The sequence below is a fragment of the Onychostruthus taczanowskii genome, unplaced genomic scaffold (genome assembly GCF_017590055.1).
Source record: "Onychostruthus taczanowskii isolate IOZ18803 unplaced genomic scaffold, ASM1759005v1 scaffold51, whole genome shotgun sequence".
Taxonomy (NCBI): Eukaryota; Metazoa; Chordata; class Aves; order Passeriformes; family Passeridae; genus Onychostruthus; species Onychostruthus taczanowskii.
The window spans coordinates 5,835,277-5,858,435 of record NW_024502680.1 but is presented as its reverse complement, the minus strand read 5'-3'; the positions used below and the strand labels follow the sequence as shown (position 1 = coordinate 5,858,435).

General features: G+C 44.7%; 1 protein-coding gene across 1 annotated transcript in view; it reads left to right on the top strand.

The window, feature by feature from the left end:
- Positions 1–23,159, top strand: part of VPS8 (VPS8 subunit of CORVET complex) — a 67,690-nt gene that overhangs the window by 11,669 nt on the left and 32,862 nt on the right. Inside the window, exons 9-31 of the mRNA XM_041416345.1 lie at positions 945–1,031; positions 2,038–2,105; positions 2,701–2,854; positions 2,957–3,016; positions 3,810–3,917; positions 4,694–4,774; positions 5,279–5,449; positions 6,121–6,195; positions 6,654–6,689; positions 8,902–8,992; positions 10,067–10,113; positions 10,733–10,822; positions 11,218–11,264; positions 11,759–11,981; positions 12,726–12,815; positions 14,956–15,007; positions 15,263–15,305; positions 16,009–16,081; positions 17,941–18,060; positions 18,624–18,695; positions 21,131–21,250; positions 22,323–22,379; positions 22,750–22,832. Of these exons, the coding sequence (XP_041272279.1) occupies positions 945–1,031; positions 2,038–2,105; positions 2,701–2,854; positions 2,957–3,016; positions 3,810–3,917; positions 4,694–4,774; positions 5,279–5,449; positions 6,121–6,195; positions 6,654–6,689; positions 8,902–8,992; positions 10,067–10,113; positions 10,733–10,822; positions 11,218–11,264; positions 11,759–11,981; positions 12,726–12,815; positions 14,956–15,007; positions 15,263–15,305; positions 16,009–16,081; positions 17,941–18,060; positions 18,624–18,695; positions 21,131–21,250; positions 22,323–22,379; positions 22,750–22,832 (2,048 nt within the window). The remainder of the gene's footprint in view (positions 1–944; positions 1,032–2,037; positions 2,106–2,700; positions 2,855–2,956; positions 3,017–3,809; positions 3,918–4,693; positions 4,775–5,278; positions 5,450–6,120; positions 6,196–6,653; positions 6,690–8,901; positions 8,993–10,066; positions 10,114–10,732; positions 10,823–11,217; positions 11,265–11,758; positions 11,982–12,725; positions 12,816–14,955; positions 15,008–15,262; positions 15,306–16,008; positions 16,082–17,940; positions 18,061–18,623; positions 18,696–21,130; positions 21,251–22,322; positions 22,380–22,749; positions 22,833–23,159) is intronic.

Sequence of the window (23,159 nt, the reverse complement as noted above, 5' to 3'; positions counted from 1 at the left end):
AGAGAAAGCAATTCCTGAACAAAAGTAACACGACTAAACCAAAATAGGTAGACATTACTTTGGTAACATTTAGAGGAGTACAAAGGTGGCTACTATTTCTTTTTGCATTTGTTTCCCTTTGCTTTGACCTTCACAGCAGATGAAACACACCCCTGTGCCTATGGTAGGACTAAATGACAGCTTGCTGCAGGCTATGTGGAAATAGTTAATCCATGCAGGACAACAGCCAGTTTTAAATGATGCTCAGATAAAACATTTTGGAACAACAGCTCTGAAACATATGGTCTAGAAGCATTGATAGATGATTTATAGGATCACATAAAGCACTGTTTCCCTTAAAAAAGTTTTATTCAGATTGTAATCTTAGCTCTTCTGGGCAGTTATGCAGTGTGTAGTTTGGGACTTCCTGCTTCTTAGCTGAGAATTTGCTTGACTTTAATATTAAGTACAAGGCAAGGTCTATTCTCCTATCTGCCTTGTCATGCTGTGCAAGCTCAGGAGGAAAGGAGGAACAAAGTTCATGGTAGCCATGGAGATGCTTGAGTTTTGCTCAGGGGTGTTAGCAGGGATTTTTCACCTGTTCACTGGTTCTGAGACAGAAATTCATTTGACTTTTTGGGTGGTAACAAAGTTATTTTACACTCTTTCATGTTCTTATCAGGCAGACAGCTGTGAGCTGAGGGAAATTGGGCAGGTGGGAAGAGCTGGCCAAAAGGACATGATTCAGAGTTGAGATAACACATGGTGTCAGCTCTAAGCAGACAAGTGAACTGCTTGGAGAGACAGGACAGGAACAGATTTCAGGTCACTTTTCTTTGGTATGAAACCCCTGCTAACCCAGAGTGATAATGTCAGTATAGGAATTTGTTGCTGTACTGTAATACATGAGGTGATGGAGAGAACCCCTTGACAGTGAATGTGTGCTGAGCACAATCTGCTTGCAGATCACCATGTGGGATCTGGCCAGTGGGAAGCTGCTGCGATCCATAACAGATGCCCACCCTCCAGGAACAGCCATTTTGCACATCAAGGTAATAAACCCTAAAAGTACTACTTTTATCCCAGTTTTGTTCAGTCAGATGTGGTGACTTTCCTTGTGCAGTACTTTTAGACTTTAGATGAGAGCAGCTGCCTATGGCAGTGGTATCCAGAGATGAGAAAAATGAGCAGAAATTCTGTTTTAAAATGAGACTGAGTATACTGACATAATAGTTTTGGCTGTGAGTTGTACTGTAACAAACAACAGTTGTTGTCTGTTGTAACTCCTCTCTCCAGTGCCAAAATGTATGAAGAATTAGTTGTTAGAACATATTTCTCTAAAACTTGCAGTGTTTTGACCTGAATACATGACTTGCCAACTTCCAACTTAAAAGAATCTGAACTGTAGAAAGTAGCTTCTGTAAGCAGTTTTTCAGATAGCTTGTTGGGAATGTTTTGGGTTGAAAGAAAAATCGACTATGGCTTCTTGTTCAGCATAGTGTTATTGTCATAGACAGAAAATCATATCTGAGTTTGTGCCTGGCTTTGTTTTACATAGCCTCAGATGTTTGTGGGCTTACAGATTCTGTATATAAACACCTCCAGAAGTGTCCCCAGCGGAGACTGTGATCCTTTGTCTGAATTATTTGGTATCTTTAGAAGTTCTGGATGTTTCTGATTTGGGTCTGTCTGTAACTGCAGCCCATCCACCACCTCTGGCCCCAACCCATGGGCTTGAGGCTGAGAGCCCTTCTAGAGGCAGCTCAGGTTTTGGTATGCTGCAGTTCTGAGCTGCAGCAGAAAGTAGTGGGACTTTGGTAGCAAAATCTGGCAACAAGGCTTGCTGGGGAAATGAAGGTGGAACACAAACCTTGCTTTTCTTGCATGTCATAAAAAACCCCCAGTAATTGTCTGAACTTGGTATGTTCAAGGTGTCTTTCTGTAGGTACTCTTTCTGCTTGTACTCTCTCTGTTGTTAGTACTGCCATAGCATGTATTTTTATATCCATTTGTTGTAGTTTATTTCTTAGGGCCATTTTCATCTTGTTTTCTGCTCAGTTTACAGATGATCCGACACTCGCAATCTGCAATGACAGCGGAGGCTCCGTGTTTGAACTGTCATTTAAGTAAGACAATAACTCTCCCCAGTAAAAGTACCAGAAACCAATTCTGGGTCATCGTTTCTAAAACCTAGGGAGAAAAAAACCCCTTGAAACCAATAAAGTTACTGCCTGAATGTTGAAGATGTAATTTAGGGCTGCAGTGTAATTTCTCAGCTGAAGGAAGATGCTGTGTGGCAGTGCAATAGCTAAAGAGTAGCCTTAATTGTTATGGTGTCACTGTATTGTCCAGAATTTGACACTCCTTGTGGGCTCTTGGTAGCTGTCATAGAAGTGCTGCCTCTCATTGTATCTTGGCTCATTAGTGAGAGCTGTCCTGCAGTAGCTGCTCGTTTTACTCTTGGCCTCTTCAAGAGGAAGAAGGACTAGGAGGAAGGATTGACAGTCAATCCAATAAAGTTCAGGAATTTCCCAAACCTTATTCTCAGATAACATCTTAAGGAATTTTTGTCTGTATCTGAGCAGCTGTATGGGATTGCCTCCACCTTCATGTCAGAAGTGATCTCTGGAGCTGTGCAAGGGACTTCTTAGAAGGAGAGTTTATGAGGGATCACTCCTGAGATTGTTGGGCTGCCACCAAGCTGATCTCTGCTCTTTGCAGGAGGGTTATGGGAGTGAGGACGTGTGAGTCTCGGTGTCTCTTCAGTGGCTCCAAGGGGGAAGTTTGCTGTATTGAGCCATTACATGCAAAGGTTGATTTGAGAGACCATCCTATCACCCAGTATTCACTGCTGGCCATGGCCTCCCTCACTAAGGTAACTTGCAGCTTTTGGGAGGCTTGATGTGAGAGATCACAAAGGAGAAGTTCTCTGCTGTGTACTCAGACATTTTATTTTGCTTTCTTGCTTTCCTTGAAGATCCTGGTTATTGGCCTGAAGCCATCTCTGAAAGTGTGGATGACCTTTCCCTACGGCCGTGTGAGTAATAAAGTGAAACAGGTGCTTTTTGGGTTATGGCTACAAACATTTTCTTGGTGGGAAGGAGATGAGATCAGGAGCAGGTGTTTGGTACCACTGCCTTCCACAGCACTGTGGAATTGCAGTGATGATCTGCGGGTCTAATGTGTGGAGGTTGTGGCAGAGGGGAGGTGAGAAGGCTGCTTCCAGCTCTGTGAAGATGCTGTTTTTCTCAAATAAGTAGGAGGGAGTCCCACAGCTTCTTGCCTTTCCTGCTGCAGTGTGTATGCCCCACAGATGAAATGTTAAGCTGGTTATGGCTACAATCACCTTGGACTCGGGCCAGTTTTATATTAGAACCGTACAACAGACCCCTTAATTACAGGGACAAGAGCCGGGAAGAATTTGAGCATTAAACAGTCTTCTGAACTCTTGATTATTTACTTTCATTGGTCAATGGCTTAATTCCTCATGTAAAAGCAGCTGGGGGCAGATGTGGGATGAGTTATGTTAGGAGGATGGAGATAAGGGGGACATCAAGCTGCAGCTTGTTGTAGTCCATGTATCCACGTGGGATTGGATTTACCCTGAGCAGCTCAGACACCAGTGGTGTTCTGTCTGGTGTCCACTTTGCCAAGGGCTCCCAAATGTGTGGCTGGACCAAAGAGCACAAACCACTGCCAGGAGTTTGCTTTGTAGCACCTGTGTGTACCAGGCACAGGCAGAAGTGAGAAGCAGCTGATGAGCCACGTGTCCTGGAGCTGAGGCTCTGCCTGGTGTGCCTTAACCACTGGCTGTGCTTTTTGTGTGACAGATGGACCCTTCGAGTGTCCCTCTGCTGGCGTGGCACTTTGTGGCTGTGCAGAACTCGGTGAACCCCATGCTTGCCTTCTGTCGAGGAGATGTCGTGTACTTCCTTCTGGTGAGCCTGGCCTGTTCTGTGCTGCTTTCACGTGGTCACATCTCATCCACACGTTCAGGGATTGAGCCTCTATCTCAGTGACAGTGTGATAGCTGAGCATGCTGGGAGCAGCTGCAGCTTCCCACTGGCTTGGAAAACGGCCTGATGGTCATTGCTCTTCAGCTGCAGTGGTGCTTTTGCCTGGAGGCATGAGATTTACCTGTCCCAGAAGTATGGATTTGCAGTGTGTTTCTACAGGAGATACTTGTGTGGATTCTTTTCTGGGAGAGCATGTGAATTTGAGACACCATCTTAGTTTTTACTTTAAAAGATGAGCCTGGAAAAAAATGGTGTAAAACGCTAAGAAAAGATCTTTCAGTCCTGTTGGTGTGTAACTTGAGGGCATGATGTTCATCCTGTTTAGATCTGCAGCAGTTACATTTGCAGATGTGATTGTTTGGAGACAATTTCATGCTTTAAATATGAGAGCAATACCTAGACTTCTGAAAATCTGGCATTTTGGCTTCGGAGTGTCAAGTTGGTTTTTCAACTCTGCTGTCATGTTGGACCTTAAGCTTTGTTTAAGCATCCAGACATGCTGTCTGGATTGAATCCCCTTTCTCCTCTCTCATCTCCCCTGGTAAAACTGGGGAGAAAGAAAAGGGTGGATGTTTAAACTTTTCTTGCTGAGATGCTTGTCTGGGGGGAGCCCAAGATTCCTGGAGTCACTCTGGTGCCCTGTGGGAACTGAAGGAAGTCTTTGAGTCTAAGTCAGCCTTGTTTGATTTCTCCTTTAGGTCAAGAGGGATGATAGTGGTGCAATACATGTCACAAAGCAGAGGCAGCTTCATCTGCACTATGATCTCATCAACTTTACTGTAAGTCTCAGTACTGCAGAATGGTTAAATTTTTTTTGCACTAGTTTTCTTGTAAATGTATCTCAGTAGCCCTTAGTTCTGTGCTCTTGGCTGTGTTTGTCTGGTGACAACTAACTGAAAATGTCCTTATACTTGGGACTCTGGAAAACCAGCACAGTGTGGTAACCATCTGTGAGCAGTGATGTAGTTGTCTTGGCTTTGACACCTCTGGATAGAAAGTGTGCTGGAGCATAAACTGTGTGCCAAGAGGACAAGAGCTCTGGTGGATTGCCATCTGTCTATAGCTGTTTCCTGTGAAGATTGAATGTAATTTCTCTGCAGAAGGACCCTCATCTCTGCCTTTGAAGTTATGCATGTGCAGTTGTGAAGTGGTCGTGTATAGAAACCAAGCTACTGGCTGCCCCAGAATTCCCAGTAGGGGTACTCAGGGATGTGGCCAGAACTTGTTTGCTTGGCTCTAGTGGAGAATGCATTGCTGAGATGTGGAATTTGGTGCTTTTGCAGTGGATCAACTCACGGACAGCGGTGCTGCTGGACAGTGTGGAGAAGCTGCACGTCATAGACCGTCAGACTCAGGAGGAGCTGGAGACCATTGAGATCTCAGAGGTTCAGCTGGTCTACAACAGCAGCCACTTCAAGTCTCTGGCCACAGGAGGCAATGTCAGCGAGGCCTTGGTAGGCACTGGTGGCCTGTTTGTGTTTGCAGCTGTGTTTGACCTAGGCCCTAAGTGGAAGCCTGGAGGGAAAAAGCCTTTTGGGAGCATCTCAGAAGTCAGACATAGTGATAATGTGGGCAGCTAACAGACAGGTCACATTTGGTGCATTGAATGACTAGGAACTGCTCCTCCTTTACCAAGCTTTGGAATACTCTGTCTAGGATAAAAGCTGATGTGCTTTATTCTTTAAGAGGATTTTTTACTTCATACACACAGACTGGAGCACTGGTTACTGACAGTCAAACTGCTGTTGTAACAACTCTCACTTCAACAGTTGTCTTCCCATCTGTGTGCCCTACACATTTGCTCTTGAGGAAGATATGTGAAGAAGCAGGTGGCAAGGAAAAGGCCCCCGTAACCATTTTGGCACCTGAGGGTAGAGTCAGAGCCCTCCTTCATCATGTCTTTGGGTAGCCAGAGCTCAGCAGCACTTGAAGCTGAGTTCACAAGCAGGAGGGAGTGACAGCAGAGCTCTTTGACTTGCTACTGCCCAGCGATCTGTGGTGTTTTCTCCAGCCTCATTTTGATTTCTGCATTACAAAGGATCTTGGAAGTGTATTTGTTGTTTGAGAAATTAAAAAAAGCCCCCAAAAATGGAGTTTTACTTGCATGTGATTTTTCTCCCTGTAGGCACTGGTTGGAGAGAAAGCTTGTTACCAGTCCATCAGCAGCTGTGGTGGTCAGGTCTTTTACCTTGGAACTAAGGTAAGTGGGTGAAATTTTTCAATAAACACACAGGGCATTCACTGTTGATGGTAGCTCTTCTAGAAAAGGGCAATTTGTCTTCTGTGGACATGTGTATTGGGAAAAGGTTCTTTGTGCACTTATGTTATGGGGTGAAGGAAACGTGCAGTAATTTGATTTTAGCCAGGATATGGGCTGAGTGAGACATTGTCCTAGTTTCACAACATCCTGATTCTTTCTGCTCCAGAGTAAAGATAGCCTTACTTTACTGACATGTCCTCTGCCCTAAGCTTCTGTGTCTCTGTTATAAATGTGCTAGGAAATAAGACAGCAGCTAAAACTGGGCTCCAATGTGTGCTGCTTGAGAGTTGCTTTTTTCAGTCATTTGTACTGGTGTGCTGTGGTGGGTCTGTGGGGTACTACAGGCTGCATGAGCAACTGCCAGTAAATAACTTTCAATTCCTTTTTTTCTTTCCTAGTCTGTTCATGTCATGACATTGAGAAGCTGGAGAGAGGTATGTTGAGAGGGAGACTGTACAGCTTAGGCTTGAATTGCTTAAATCTAGCTCAAAAGAGGGAGGGAGCATTTGTGAAGCATTTTCTGGGCGCTGTGTTCAGGACTCCTGATTGCTACACAGAACCAGTGCTGTGGATACACTGATTTTCATGGGGGCACCGGGACTCCTGCTTGCCTAAATTCCCAGGCTGAATGGAGACCCTTTTCTCCCAAACAAGGCATCCTGCTGTGCTGTGTGTCAGCTTTTGTTAGTGCAGTGTATGACTTACCTGAGTGTGTGGTGAAGCCTTCCACAAACTGTGTGCAAGCTTGTGTCTGTCACACAAGCATCCAGGTGTGAAACACCTGCTTCACTGGAGTTTGTCTCCAGCTACTGCAGGAGCTGCATCATAAAATCCATAAAAGACTACCTAGAAAGTCCTTTACATCCTAGAAAGGATTTTAGGTCCTTCTTAGTTGAAGATTTTTTTGGCACATAATTTCTCTGACAGCTGAAACCCCATCAATGCCCACACTAAAGTTCTTAGTGATCTGTTTAGATCTGTTCCTGTGTTGTAGCTTTCACTTGACTCAAACAGCTGTTTTCCTTTCTGCATCACCACTTTGCAGTATGTTTATTCAGTGTATGCTTGTTTTCTCTCAGGCTTTGTTTTGCAAGGCTAAGCAGAGCTCTTTCAGCTCTCTCTTGAGATTACTTTCCCATTCCTTTCTTTATTTGTAGTCCCTGTTCTGTGTCCTCTGTGCTCAGTTTCTTGGGCATGGGCAGTGTGCCACATATTGCTCTGGGTAAGGTCTTACAAGTGCAATGTACAGTGTCTCCCCTTCTTCACAGTCTCTGCTAGATGTGTCATTTCTCGTGCATCCTTGGATCTCATTTTTCTGTTCCTTTGGGTATGTGATGTCAGTGACTTGGGCGCTCTGGAGATTGACTAGTGCCTTGTAGCCAAACTGATTTCTGCTGGAAGTTGCTTGTACTGTTGGGTAGCATCATTCCTCTGTTTCCAGCTTCAGGGGCGCATCTCTCTTGTCTTTCTGTTCTTCTGTCTCACCTCACATGCTCCCAATTGGTCATCAGCAAGCTTTAGTAGTAAATTCAGCTTATGCCTATATGTAGAAGGCTCCAGTGACTCAAGAACCAGCTTCTAGACTGATTCCCAAGGAGATTTGGTAGCTATTTCTTTGCAATCTTGTATTTCTCCTTTAAGCAGTGACCTTCACCATTTTTCCTCTTGCTTAGGTTGCTTTAGGGCTGTTGTCCTCATCTATGGTTATAAACTCCTTCACATGACATTGTATCAGGACCTTTTATAGGGTATGAACAATTGAGCTCTGTTGAGGTTTTAGTTACCAAGACTGCTTCTCTCTGCTGGTTTTGTCTCCTGCCATTCACCACTGAATTTGGTTTAGTAAGCTGTAATGAAGAGTCTTGTTCTGATCCATGATTTCAGGTACAGATTTTCCTGGAATTCCAAAGTCAAACAGAATTTGTTCTCTGAGACAGGCCCTTTTAAATTGCTGTATGGTTTCTGCTGTGTTGCAGTTGTGCCTCTATCATAGGGGACTTAACTGAGAGTTTGAATTGACTGTGTGGTGATTAGGGTGAAGCTGAGAGTTAGTTCTTGCTGCAGGACAGGATGCTGGGCTGAGACCTGAAATCTCTCTTTTCTCAAACAGTTCTTTGACACTGACCTATCATACCAAGGCCAGTGGTGTTTGACCTTGGGTGTTAATAGTTCTTTAAAGCAGAAAATACTTGTGATCTGCTTCAGTCCTTGCTGACTGTGAGCTCAGGAGAAAGTAGGGGGTAGGATGAGTACACACTTTGCTGGAAGCATGGCAGAGTTGTTTACACCAAGCTGTTGTGCTCCAAGTGATGAGGCAAGGATGGAATGGAAAATTTTTATCCTTTGTTTATCAGACAGTCAATAATGTTGGGGGTCTTCATCCATCAAGCATCTGACTTAAAATGTCCCCCCCATAGGGACTTGATGTACTGGGACCTGACATTTCTTAGTCAAGCAGAGAATGACTATTTGAGAGAATCTCTTTGAGATCCTGTCCTTTAATGCAGTGTGGTGAGAGTTTTTGAGGTTCCTTGTTGCCTTGCTGTCAGGAACCATGACCCACTACTGGGAAATGCTGGTCTTAAAGGGGAGGGAATAATCTTTTCTGTAGCTCTGAGGTCTGCTAATTTGTTACTGTTATTTTAGAGAGTTGACCACCTTCTGAAACAAGAACGTCTCACAGATGCTCTGGCTCTTGCTTGGTCCTTTTATGAAGGTAAAGCGAAGGCTGTTGTAGGTAAGTTTGGACTTGTTTGCTTCTAACTGAAACCTCTGGGGATGGTTTTAAATATCTGCACATACAGGAATCACTTTTTAAGGGGAGCTAAGGGGAGGAAAACAGAATTGAATTGAAGAAGAGAAAATAGGATGTGATGCTTTGAGTTTGGCAGAAGCGACCTTTATATGGAGTAGTTTGGTTTTCAATTTTTTTTTGTAACTATAGTCCCTTTAGCAACTCAAATGAAAGTCAGGTTTGATCTGTGTGTGACTCCATGTTGTTGTCACTTTGCCATGAAGGAGGTAGATCCAGATGTTGAATATCCAACCTGCTAAAATATTCTTGAAAGCCATGCATGATCTGTAGGTATCTTTCAGTGTGATTCTCTGTCACCTCTGCCAAGCAGGTACTTTGATCCAGGTCTCTCCCCTGACTCAACAAGGAACTGAAAGAATCATGCTGGTTTTTGACACCACATTTCCTACAAAGAAGATTGCTTGAGAAGTGTGTTAATCATGCCAGAAACTGCCATTTGTGTGGTCAGTTTGGTACTGGACACATTGATTTTACAGCCAAATAACTTCTGATGACTTTGACAGTGGGATGCAAGTTCCCAGGACAGGACCCTGCTGTGAAATTGCTGGTATATGAAGATGTGTTTTGTTTTAGTGCATGGATATAGCACAATAAAGCAGATTGTAACACTTTGAATAATGAAAAACTGTCTTTTTGAGTTGGCATTTATATTTTCCCCTTTTAGTGCACTTTATTCAGCTTATTTGCATCGAGACATCCTCCAGCAATTACCCTCGTGTACAGTCTTTGACAGCTCTCCATTAATTGTTCTGTCAGTATTAAACAGCACTCAGAACTGTTCTTGCCATCCTATGCTGGAACAGTTTTAAGTGAGGAGAACAAACCTTTTGGAGAAGAGAGGGCTAAAAGTAGAACATAAAACTGTATTTACGTATCCTGACCTCTACATCTCAAGGGTGGTTGTGTTGGCATCTGAACTGTGGAGTTTTTTTATTTCTGCTGGTAGCTTAGACGAGAAAAGCTTTGGTTTTCACCTCATTCCCTCATTCTTTCTAGGCTTGACTGGGGACACAAGCAAGAGGAAAGCAGTCATTGCTGACAGAGTGAGTCCCTGAGCTCTTGCCAACTGGATTTTCATGTGCGCTGGGGTGATACTGTGTTCCTAAAAGGAACAGTTTCTGTCCTCCATGAGTTAATCCAACTAACATCTAGAACTATGCTCTGTGTTTATGTGAACATGGAATAAACTCTTCAACTGATCCAGTTCATTTTTTACAGGAACTTGCTTCTGGGAGGGGTGTGTTTAAAGTACACACTTACTGCAATAATTATTTAGCTGTGCTCTGTTCTTGTTTGCAGGTAGCTATGTTTTGCTGTGTAATATACTTTAACTTAAGCTTTGGGTAGAGTCATGGCCCAGATGAGCCTAGTGCTTCAGGATGTGTTCACCAGCCTGAAAACTGACTGTTGGGCTGGCTGCCCAGCTCTGTGGTCAAAGTTAGTGTGGGCCTTCAGTATCCCTCTGGGCACTTCTGTGCCATTGTCACACCACTGTCTCTTGGCAGCCTCTTCCCTCTTCTCCTTCCTGCCCACAGCATTTCATACCCAAAATGGGACAGCAGAGTTTACAGTGCTGCCGAGCCCCAAGCCAGTCTGAAATGTGCTACCAAGCAAGGCTTCAGTATAGGATTTGAGTGAATTTTCTTATTTGTTGTAATTCAGATGGTTGAAATCCTTCTGCATTACACCGATCGGACTCTGAAGAAATGTCCTGACCAAGGAAAAATCCAGGTTATGGAACAGCACTTTCAGGTATGGTGCTCCAGAGAACTGCAGAAATCCTTTGGCTTTTTTAATTAACTTTGTTTTGCTGCGAACATTACTTGTCTGTTTTTGAAAAAAAAACTTGCTGTGTTTCAGCTCAACTCTCACCTGTTGTATGCACTCACAAAGTCAGAACTGGGGTGTAGTGGGTGGCAGAGCAGAACCCATGTGCTCTCTGTGCTCTGCAGGAGTGTCAGCAGAGCTTTTGTCCATATGCATCAGCATATGGAAAACCTGTAACTGTGCCAGCTACCAGCTGAGTCAGATACCTCATTGTTTCTGCTCCGTGTTGGCCAGGCTGCATTTCGTGCTTTGCAGGATGGTGCTGCTTGACAGGATTTTTGCCAGTCAGTCTCTACAGCTTTGTTGTGTTTGTTCCCCAGGATGTGGTGCCTGTCATCGTGGATTACTGTCTCCTGCTGCAGCGCGTGTAAGTCTGGCCTTGCAGGCCTGTCCCCAAGGCAGACCCCAGCTCCCCAGGTAGCCCCCTGTGCTGTTTTCTGTGGCACCACTTGGTGAAGAGGAATTGCATCACATCATTCCATAGCACATGTCACATCACAGTTCAGAGGAGTGCCTAAAACCCAGTACTGAAGTCAGGAACTCACTGCTCACACAAAACCATCTCTTAAATTTGCATTGATGTGTTGAGGAAGAAAAGTTGCTTTGAACCAAGAACCTGCCTTCATAGATTTTTCTGTCATTCTCAACACTTCCCTTCTAATAGCACTTTTTTTTTGCTGCAACATCTGTAGCTGGTTTATGCTGTGTAATTTACCCCAGGGCAGGAGCTGAACAGGGCATTCAGTTCCTGAGCCTGGGAAATACAGAGAAAATGGAGTTTAATTTGGAGCCCTTGGAAAGTAGATAAGCAAGGAGATTTTCATGACATTATTTGATAACTAAACTTCTCCTTTCTCCTAGGGATCTGTTATTTAACCAGATATATGACAAGATGAGTGAGAACTCTGTAGCCAAAGGCATCTTTCTGGAGTGCTTGGAGCCATATATCTTGAGTGATAAGCTGATGGGAATCACAGCTCAAGTGATGAAAGACTTGCTGCTTCACTTCCAAGACAAGAACAGGTTGGAAAACTTGGAAGCCTGCATTGTGCATATGGATATCACCAGTTTAGACATCCAGCAGGTGAGTGGTTGTGTTGCATACTGTATTGAGCTCCTCTGAATAAATCAGCACTTACAACATCTTGTGCTTCTAAATGTAGCATGGCATGTGGGGTTTCCCTGTGTCCCTGGGGTCAAATTCAGGGAGTTGGGAATTGTACAGTGTGGCTGTGTTTTGTTCTCCCACTTTTTGTCCTGGCATAGGTTAATGCATCAGCAGCTGAACATGTTGGAAAATCCCTCAAGGTTATCCCCAGTCACTCTTTCCCATTCTGAGTACCTTACCTGACATCAAAGGCTGCAGGAGCACAGAAAGCTGGAGTTGTGTTTGTCAGCTTGGGTACTTGCTTTTGCACAACAGTTAGTGGAGCAGTGTGGTGTTCCTGCTCAGCAGTCCTGTTTTCTGATGGCATGGCTTTCCATTTCAAGGGTGAAGCTGCTTGGAAACTTGATGTTATGCTTCACTAACCCAACCAAACTACTGTAAGCAAGGTTTTTGAAGAACTGGATTTTTAAAATTTATTCTTTAACCTCGTATGGATGTTAGACTCTAGACAGTTAGATTCCATGCTTGCTGTGTGAGCAATAAGTTGAAGACTCCTTTGGGAGGTTTGGGGTTTTCAGAGACTGGTTCTGAAAGTGGAAATTCTCATTCTGCTTTAAGTTGTACTCTTGGATGATGAAAGTGAAGGACAGGGCCTGGGGAGTGAGAAAACTGTGAGCTAGGAGCAGCTGTGTAGCTGGCCTGTGCTTTGCTGCCTTGCAGGTGGTTCTGCTGTGCTGGGAAAACCGGCTGTACGATGCCATGATCTACGTCTACAACAGCGGGATGAACGACTTCATCAGTCCCATGGAGGTGGGAGAGCTGCTCCTGCAGGAGGGGTTGCTGGGGTGTTCTGCACACATTCTTCCTGAGAAACAGCATTTCAAACCCAAAGCCTTCTTTTATTCTCTGTATTCTGCCTTCTTGCTCATTTCCATTTCAAGGGGGAAATTGTGTGTGGTATGTGCAGTTTATTTCACTGGATGCAGTAGAGGAGAGAAGTAATTTGTAACTACTGTGCTTTAGAACACCAAATTCCCTGCTGAGGCAGAAATCCTTTGCAGAGGAGTTAGGGCAGGAAATATAGTCATGTTAATAAAATAAAAAGGAAAAGCAGCAGAAGGTAATAACATGATTATTTAGTTGGGAATTGTACAGTGTGGCTGTGTTTTGTTCTCCCACTTTTTGTCCTGGCATAGGTTAATGCATCAGCAGCTGAACATGTTGGAAAATCCCTCAAGGTTATCCCCAGTCACTCTTTCCCATTCTGAGTACCTTACCTGACATCAAAGGCTGCAGGAGCACAGAAAGCTGGAGTTGTGTTTGTCAGCTTGGGTACTTGCTTTTGCACAACAGTTAGTGGAGCAGTGTGGTGTTCCTGCTCAGCAGTCCTGTTTTCTGATGGCATGGCTTTCCATTTCAAGGGTGAAGCTGCTTGGAAACTTGATGTTATGCTTCACTAACCCAACCAAACTACTGTAAGCAAGGTTTTTGAAGAACTGGATTTTTAAAATTTATTCTTTAACCTCGTATGGATGTTAGACTCTAGACAGTTAGATTCCATGCTTGCTGTGTGAGCAATAAGTTGAAGACTCCTTTGGGAGGTTTGGGGTTTTCAGAGACTGGTTCTGAAAGTGGAAATTCTCATTCTGCTTTAAGTTGTACTCTTGGATGATGAAAGTGAAGGACAGGGCCTGGGGAGTGAGAAAACTGTGAGCTAGGAGCAGCTGTGTAGCTGGCCTGTGCTTTGCTGCCTTGCAGGTGGTTCTGCTGTGCTGGGAAAACCGGCTGTACGATGCCATGATCTACGTCTACAACAGCGGGATGAACGACTTCATCAGTCCCATGGAGGTAGGAGAGCTGCTCCTGCCGAGGGGTTGCTGGAGTGTTCTGCACACATTCTTCCTGAGAAACAGCATTTCAAACCCAAAGCCTTCTTTTATTCTCTGTATTCTGCCTTCTTGCTCATTTCCATTTCAAGGGGGAAATTGTGTGTGGTATGTGCAGTTTATTTCACTGGATGCAGTAGAGGAGAGAAGTAATTTGTAACTACTGTGCTTTAGAACACCAAATTCCCTGCTGAGGCAGAAATCCTTTGCAGAGGAGTTAGGGCAGGAAATATAGTCATGTTAATAAAATAAAAAGGAAAAGCAGCAGAAGGTAATAACATGATTATTTAAGGAAACTGTATGTACACCATTCATACAAAAGGCCAGAAACAGCCCTTGCCTGAGGCAGGCCTTGTTCTGAGCACTTGGAAGAGATCTCTCAGCAGGAAGCACAGGGCTCTCTGAAGGTCCCGTTGATTCTGCTGGTTCTTCTGGAAATGTGCCAATGGCTCTAGAACCCCAATGTGTTTCACCATTTTCAGTAGTGCTGAAATAGAGAACTGGGACCATTAGAATGGGAAAATCTTCACCTGCCTAAATTTTAGCAGCTGTAATCTCATTTGATTTTTCTAAGGAAGGAGGCTCTTTAGGTGGCCATAATTTTAAAAAGGACTTCTGAAAACTGAGCGGTAGCTGTAGGAGTGCAAATAACTTTGCTTTCTAGAGGCAAGTGTTTAGACAAATCCTCATTCTACGTTCCCAAACTAGGATCTGGTCACCCTGCTGAGTGGTGGAATTGTTTGCTCCAGGATATACAGGAAGAATAGGATGTGGGGCTGGTGGGTTATGCTCTGACTGACCTCTGGGACTGCTGAACATTGCTTTGCTTTAGTGTGGCCTGTGCTTAGGGTTAGAGGTGATGGAATGAAAGCTGTTTTTTAATAAAATCAGCTGTAAACATCTTTTGTTGTGTCTTGGAGTCCTGTGTGCCTGTTAATTAGAAGACATGGTGATAAAGAGTTTCCGTGGGAGGACACCCCACTGATATCTGCTTTGAAACCACACAGGTTCTTTGCTTTGAGATTTTCCAGCTGCTTGAGAACTGCCTTTTTTTCTTGTTACAGAAGCTGTTCAAAGTCATTGCTCCTCCACTGAGTGCTGGAAAGTCTCTCACAGGTACAGAATGCTTTTCCTTTTAAGGTTTCTGCTTTTGATACTTGGTATTTTGAATATCCCCAGTCACTTCCAATGAAAAGATGCAAAAAGGGAATACATATCCAATACAAGGGTCTTGGAGAACAGAGGAGTGTTCAGTACTGTTTGTAAAGCTGCTCTACATTGTATGATAAACTCTATTTTTGTGGGAGAAGAACTTAATTTCTGTCTCTTGTCTTGCTGAAGAGAGGGTGATGAATAATTTTTCTTTTGTAGATGAGCAGGTGGTGATGGGCAACAAGCTGCTTGTGTATATAAGGTAAGGTCCTTCAGAAAGTGTGAGGTGTTGTCTAGTGGTGGCACCAGATTTTAAACTTGCTGTAGTTGCAGAACTTACTGGGAGCTTCAGGTTCTGACAGATTCTGTAAAATAGCAGTGGGAACTCACTACAGCTGACTTAAATTTAAAATCCTTTCCTGTTGCGTGCATGAATAGGAGGGATCAAGTTGGAGGCTTAGAGCCCAAGTTACTGCTCATGTGCATTTTTAATTTCACTATTTGGTTTTGTTGTGTGTGAGACACAGAGCTCCTTGACCAAGGGTTCAGTAGCCTCATGTTTTGTAGCAGGCCTTGCCTTTTGGGATAGCTCAGCTATTCCTTCCTGGGTTCCCTGTCATTTGCAGGAGCTTGCAGAGGAGGGATTCATTGGTGAATCCCCTTTCTGGAGTTGTGCAAGATTGTGAAGTTACTTTCTGCATTACTCCAGCTTCCTAAAATTTGGGGGAGACACTGAGTTTTCCCATTATTTTCCTGCAGTGGAATGACTGCAAATTCATGCAGTGCATTGGCTCAGTGTGTATTAACAGCAGTGCAGCCTGGGATGCTTCTTGCTTTCATGATTTACAAAATAAATTGGTTTGCCTTGTGTTAAGGGTGTCCTGAAAATTAAGTCAAAAAATGAACAATTCTCAATGTCTTTAATGTCAGGTGTATTAAAATGCCTTTCCCTTCCTTTTCTGTAGCTGCTGCTTGGCAGGCCGTGCATATCCATTGGGTGATATTCCTGAAGATCTGGTCCCTCTGGTGAAAAATCAGGTGAGAAACCTCTTGGAAGGCAGCTTCCTCACATGAGGTTTTTAGAAGAAGCTGCATATGTCTTGTTTCACGGATTTCCAAGGGAAAACTATGATCAGTCTGATAACTGTATCTTTGTGATATGAGTGTATCCTTCTGTAATTACAAAATTAGTTTTTAACTGATGAAATCAAACAGTTGTTGCAGTCTGAACATTTAAATGTAATATTTTTTTTCAATTGTAAATTGGGGGGTGGGAACACAGTTCTCAATAAATGGGTTTTTTGCCTTACTCTTCACCACAGTGTTACCAGAAATGTGTAGCTGTTTCTTCTTTGTAAACTTAATCTGTCAAATATGGGAGGGTCTTCCCTGTTTTCAAATGCAAATGACACTGGATTGACACTGGGGAGAAATGTCTCTAAGTAGCTCTTGGTTGTAGGTTTCTTGAAGGCTTTTGACTCCTTTGGACCAATCTGACAGTTTCTTGAAACAGGATGTTCCTTATCATCACTTTTTGTGCTTACAAGACTTCTTCCTAAATTTCTGGCTAGCTTTACAACATTTTTTTTTTGGTGCTTTTAGCATTTCACTTCCGTTTCAGGGCTCCAGTGAGAAGGAAGTGCTTTTTCTTTTGCACTTTGTCTTTGCAGTACAATGGAACAGCTGGTTTTTGAATGGGGGGTGTGTTTTTGTTTGTTTTTATTGTGTTTGGATTTTGTTTCCTAGTCCAGAGCTTGTAGCTCTGTGTATGTGGTAGCTCTGGGTTCCTGCAGCCTCGTTCCTCAGCAGCTGTGCAAACCAGCCCACTCCACTTTGCTGGCCAAGCACCGGCTGTTGCCCTCTCCCAAGGTTGTTGGGTTGCCTCCTGCTCAGGCTCTGGGTGGAAGCAGGAGCCCAGTCAGCAGCAGCAGCCCTGGGAAGAGCCTCCAGCCTATCCTTTCTGTGGTTCCTGGGGGTGTTCCTGAGAGCTGGGCTTAAGTAACACCTTTGTGTCTGGTGGGTTTGTTTTGTTTCCTTAAGCATTCCTAGCTGCCAGAGGTCAGCTGGGAAGGTGTGGATCTGACAGGCAAGCTGCTAATTCCTTCTGGATTCACTGCCACTGTGCTGACAGAAAATGAACTCAGAGCAGGAGTAAATGGGGGAACGTGACACTTGCAGGGGGTGGCTGGGAAAGCCCATGGCCTGTCAGTTGTTTAGGATCCCAGTGTGTGCCTGACACATTCCTGAGTGCTGCTCCAGCCTGGAGCCACCTGCTCCCTTCCTGCTGGCAGCCAGCTCTGCTGTGAGCCTGGCTGAGACACCTGCAGCTGGCCCTGCCCTCTTGGTTCCCTGGGACAGTCTGAACACCTCTGTCAGGGGCTCAGCAAAGGGAGTTTTATTTTTGGAAGATGCCCTCAAATTTCATGAACTGCAAAGTCAGTGGAAGAGACAGAGTTGAAAAGCACCTCAGTCAGCCTTTGCAGTGCCAGAAGCTTTGTGCCTCACAGTGAGGGGGCAGATTGACTGGCTCTTCCCAAGTGAACTGCTGACAAGGAGAGGAGCTGTGCCCTGGATAAGGAGGAGTTGCACAGCTTCCCAGGAAAGCTGCCAGGAAGGGAAGGGAGTTTTCTAATTTCACACGCTTCTGTCTGCAAGTATAAATAAGCCTTTATTTTTGTTTGATCTTAAATTTTGATTGATCTTAAAGTGGTTGGTGATTCTAAGGAGGGGCTGACAAGCAACAGAAAACACCACTCAAATAAGAACCGATGGACTCCTAAGGGGCTTTAAAGCTGAAGTGCAAAGCAGATAACAGTGCTGCTTTCCCACACACTTGTGCTCCCAGGTATCTGAAATCCATAGGAAATGTGCTGTCTTTGCTTGCCTTGTCCTTGCAGGTGTTTGAGTTCCTGATCCGGCTGCACTCAGCTGAGGGGTCTGTGGATGAGGAGGTGTATCCCTACGTTCGGACCCTGCTGCACTTTGACACACGGGAATTCCTCAATGTGCTGGCTCTGGTAAGAGACCCTGGCTTTCTGAGAGGAAAATGCTCTGCCAGTTCTCCCATCATCCGTGAGGTTCCTGTCAGTAAATCCGTGCTTTAGCTACACCAGGAGTTCCTGGCTTGGGGCAGGAACAGTTCTGGTGCTTTTCCTATGAGATATCAGAGGGAATCACAGTAGTCCTTTGTGGCCTTAAATACAGAATGATGAACATGGCATTACACAGTGAAAGTTCTGGCAACAGAGGCTGCCTTTAAAACATAGGTAAAACAAAAATAATGTATTTGCAAAGAGTGCTCTAGTGCATATCTCAGTCTCCTGCATGGAAATCTGTCTTTCTTACTTTCCAAATTTCTAGGATTTCCTATGTCTATTTGGACCCATTACTTTTACCTGAATGTGTAAAAACTATTTTGGTAGTTACAAAAGAGCAAATTATGTCTTGGAACCTGCTGTTTAAGGGTATGCAGAGAAAGGACTTAAACCAACACTGGCTGCTTTGTGATGTTGCTGCTGCTTTGTGTTTGCTGTTATTCTGAGAGATTCTGCTCAAGGTGTCAGTGTTTTGCCTCTTGCAGACTTTTGAAGACTTCAAGAATGATAAGCAAGCTGTGGAGTATCAACAGAGAATTGTGGACATTCTTCTGAAAGTGAGTGTGCCTAAAAATGAACTGTTTGTATCTAACTGCATGCAGTGCTCTGCAGTACAGCCTGTAATCTGGAGGAGGTGTTTCCAGTCCTGCCCTGGCTGACACCTCTGAGAAGGTGCTGGGCAGGAGCACGGATTCACCTCAGCCAAAGCTGTAGGTTGGATATTCAGAAGTGAGGATACATGCACTTTAAATATGCTGACAGAGAGGTCTCCATTCCTGTGATTTCACCTGGGTGTTGCTTTGTCAAATTTCTCATTTGTGCACCGTTAGTCTTATTTTGATCTGCTGCTCATTGAATGTCCTCCCTGATTGCTTCTGAGCATGAAAAAGGTCCCAAGTATCCTGTGCTTGGCAGGGTGCCACTGCTTTTCTGCTGAATCCCTGCTCCCTGTGTCTGCCAATGCTATGTTTGGGATGCAGCATTTCCAGGATGACAGGCCTATCTTTAGTTTAGGAGAGAAGAGGAATGTCAGTTATCAGCCTGGTGCTCTGGAAATCACTTGTCACCCCAAATCCTGTTCCCAACAATGGATGTTCCCATGAAGAGCTCTTGCTGCCGAGCTGTCACCATTAATCACAAGTGACTCCACTTGGAGGCTGTTTATGTATAAACATACCATAAGTAACATTTCCCTGTCCCTGTCATCACTGATAGATGAGACAAGGGCACGGTGAGTGACTTGGGTGGCAGTGCTGCTGCAGTGGGCTGCGACACTGCCACTGTGAGGGGTTTTGTGAGCCTGCCCGAGCAGGATGTGGCTCTGAGGGGTGTTTTAGCCCTGTGCTGGCTCAGCCCCTCTGGTTTGTGACCTGAGCTGCTGTTAGCAGGAGGTGGCACACTGCAGCCATGTTCCAGAGCTGCTGGGGATGTGTTCCTGTCATGGCACCAACAGCAGGAGGGCAGCCTGAGTAGGGCTGCAGCATTGCATTGCATCTTTAAACAGTATGGTGTTAAGAAAACTGTCAGTCCTTTCGTCTGGAATCTGCTGTCCTTTTAGATAAAAGTTAAAAACTCTTGAAACTTTCAATTTAAATTGATCATTAGCAATAAAGAAAACACCTAGGAAATAGCTGTGCTTTTGAAATAGTTTGGTGAACACAGACATTCTGCTAATGCTGACCAAAACTTTGCCAAATGAATCATGTATGTGGCTGGTCTGCAGCCTCTGGGAAGTTGCTCTGTTCCAGGGATGCAGTATGTTCACCTTCACATAGACTGACAATAACCCAGTTTGTGAAAAACAAAGCTAAAATTAATAAAACACTCCAGATATTTCAGTGAATAACTTTTAATGGTGTTAGGTAGTGCTGTTCTGACTAGGCCCTGTAAGAAATAGCCTTTTTAGAAAATGAAAACTGAAAAAGAGTGATTACATTAGCTGGTGTTTCAAGCAGAACTCTGCTTGATTCTGTAATGTGTCTGGCCTGCCTGCCTCTCTTGTGTCACGAAACCATTAGCATCTCTTGGGGTCTGGAACTCTGGGTCACTCGAAGAAATCGATTGACTCCCCCCAGCTCTGAGTGAATGAGATTATAAACTGTGAGCTGCTCCATGGGCTTTGCTACAGCAGTTCTTGGATCTTAGCTGACAGAGTTGCCCAGGTGATGGATTTTGTCCCAGCTTAAACACACTGCTCTTAGAGGGGACTCTCCAAACAGGGGCATTTCACTTTCATTTGGGGTTTAGGATTTTTTGAAGCAGGAGACACCAAGTCAGGACACATCAGGCTCACATTTTGCACACCTGGCAGGTGAAAAGCACTTCTTGGGTTTCCAGTCCCTTTTGTAGTGACTCTTAGATATTTCTTTTTTTTTTCTGTGATTTCAGTCAGCACAACCACAAGTTTCTCTAAAAGTTGTTAGACTAATGCTAACATAATGTGAGAAAAACTTTTCCCCAAACCTGCAGTTGTTTCTTAGCTATTAGAGTAGTTCTTTGCATGCCACAGTTGAAGTGGTGAAATGGGGCTTGAAATCAGGTGTTTGGGGTTGTTTTCTCCTATAATAATTGTACTTTAACCATGTGACAACATTGCTCTGCTCAGAAGCTGTTCATGTCCCATGAGCAACACAGGCTACAGAGGCAAAGATAAATGTGGGTTTGGAGCATCTTCACACCTGAAAAACAGGGACATGCAAGAATTCTTCCCTTGAGTAGAGGGAAGAGAGGTGGAGCCTCTTCAGCTTTGGGACAGAAGTGCTTTAGCAAGGACACATCCACTGCCTGTGTCTTCAGGGGACACAGCTGAATGCTGGGGAAGGGGTCTTGTGTTTGACCTTCAGGATGGACTAACACCAGCAGGTGTCTGGGGTAGGAGGAGGCACAGTGGCTCACAGGGATTTCTTCTTGTCCCAGTTAGCTTTCCCAAAGAGAGCTGCAGAATCAATTCCTTGAGGGTTTATTTTTTCCTTTTCTCTCCAACATTTCTCAGGTCATGGTGGAGAATTCTGACTTCACCCCATCACAGGTTGGCTGTCTCTTTACCTTCCTTGCCCGGCAGCTCGCCAAGCCCAACAACACCTTGTTTGTCAACAGGACACTGTTTGACCAGGCAAGTATTCCTGAGTGTGTGTGACATTCCAAGCAGGATGCACCTCTGCAGAAAGTGTGGTCAGTGCTGTAGACTGGAGCAGGTCTGGAGGTACTGGTGCATTATAACCAGGTGGCATCTTGCTGGGCTGTTGCTGTGATTTTGCAGGAGCAGATTAGGACAGACCATGGAAGCACAGTATACAGTGTTTCAGCTTGCCTGGAACTGTGGGACAAACAGCATTGCATCCTAGTGCAAGTGTTCAAGGCCAGGCTTGATGAAGCTCTGGGCAATCTGGTCTAATGGAAGGTGTCCCTGCCCATGGCAGAGATGTGGAACTGGATGAGCTTTAAGGTCCCTTCCAACCCAAGCCAGTCTGGCATAACGGGTGTCAACTAAAATTACATTAGTGAGCTTATAGAGCACATAACTGTAGCTGGTAATTTTTAGTTCAGGTGGCCACTACCTTCTCTGCTGTTTGAAAAAGGAATTTGCACCAATGTGTGCCCAAAGCTTGCGTGAGTTAACTTTGTTTCCCAGCTTAAGTCTCAGAAATTTCTGGGACTGAGGAGAAGACTTCACTGGCTGCAGCAGTGTTGCTGTGATTACAATAGGCATGTACGAGCACTAATAAAAATCAATTAGAATATATATGTCCTTGGTCCTAATTTAAGACTGAAAAACTCTGGGGGGGCTAAACAGATTTGGATTAAACACTTTCATTCCACATATATTAAATGTTATGAATGACATAATTTCCTGTTTTCCTGATGAGAGGGCACAGTCCAGGAGAGTGGGTCAGTGTAGTGATGCCATCTGTTTGGTGTGTAGTCTGAAGCAGAAACTTGGAGTTCCCTGAGTTCCGTAAAGTTTGGTTCTAGATCCTGGTGCAGATCCTGTGTTTCCCTCTCAGGGGTCTTTCAGCAGTTCTCTGCCATTCCAGTACTCCCAGTTTGGTTCCAGGTACATTCAGATGGCCCTGTTGTGTGATGGTTTGCTGTTGCCACTGCTGGTGCTCAGGTTGTGCTGGTCAGTTTGTGCTCCCAGCTGTGGCAGCCGGGCCTGGCTCACACCAAGCTCTCCCCTGGCACAGGTGCTGGAGTTCCTGTGCAGTCCGGATGATGACTCCCGGCATTCCGAGAGGCAGCAGGTAAGAGCCTTCTAGGGATGCTCCTTGGAGCACCAGGCAAGGCCAGGCTGTGAAGCAGAATTTGGCCTTGGGAGTGATTATGGGCTTTGGGTCACATGCCAAAGACATGGGCATGGGAATATTGGACAGTGCTGGGCACAGCAGGAGGGAAGGGTCCTGCCCAGCATTGCCTGCAGGAACAAGAACAGAGGCAGGAAAGTTCTCATAAGCTCATGTCCTTCCTAGTGAAAGGACTGTCAATTAACAAATCAATCAAGTCAGCCCTGTGTTCTTACCATGTTTCATGGAGCAGGAGCAATGTAGCTGTAGTGGCACTGGCTGTTCAGCTGCTGTTGCTGCCCTGTAAATAACTGGTGTTCAATCCCTGCAGGTCCTTTTAGAGCTGCTCCAGGCAGGAGGGATCGTGCAGTTTGAAGAGAGCCGCCTTATCCAAATGGCAGAGAAGGCTGAATTGTGAGTTGCTGAACACAATATATAAAAACTGCCTTTAAATCTCTTCCACAGATCTTTCTTGGCTCCACTTTCCTTGTTTCTACTTTGTAACTGTGTTTGGGGTTATTTTCCCTGTGCATTCACATCATGCTTCATTTAAGATGTTCACATTTAGTCTCAGACTTTCTTTCCTGGGTGTTCTTAGAGAAAGCATTGCTAGGAAAAGGGGTAGAGTTGTGGAAGCCCTTCAGGAGAAACCCTGTGGGACTTGATGAGTTTTGACATTCCTATCCTAGAGCCCAGGCTGTGTTCAGAAGTGCAGTTGTATATTGAAGTGCTCTGCCCTTG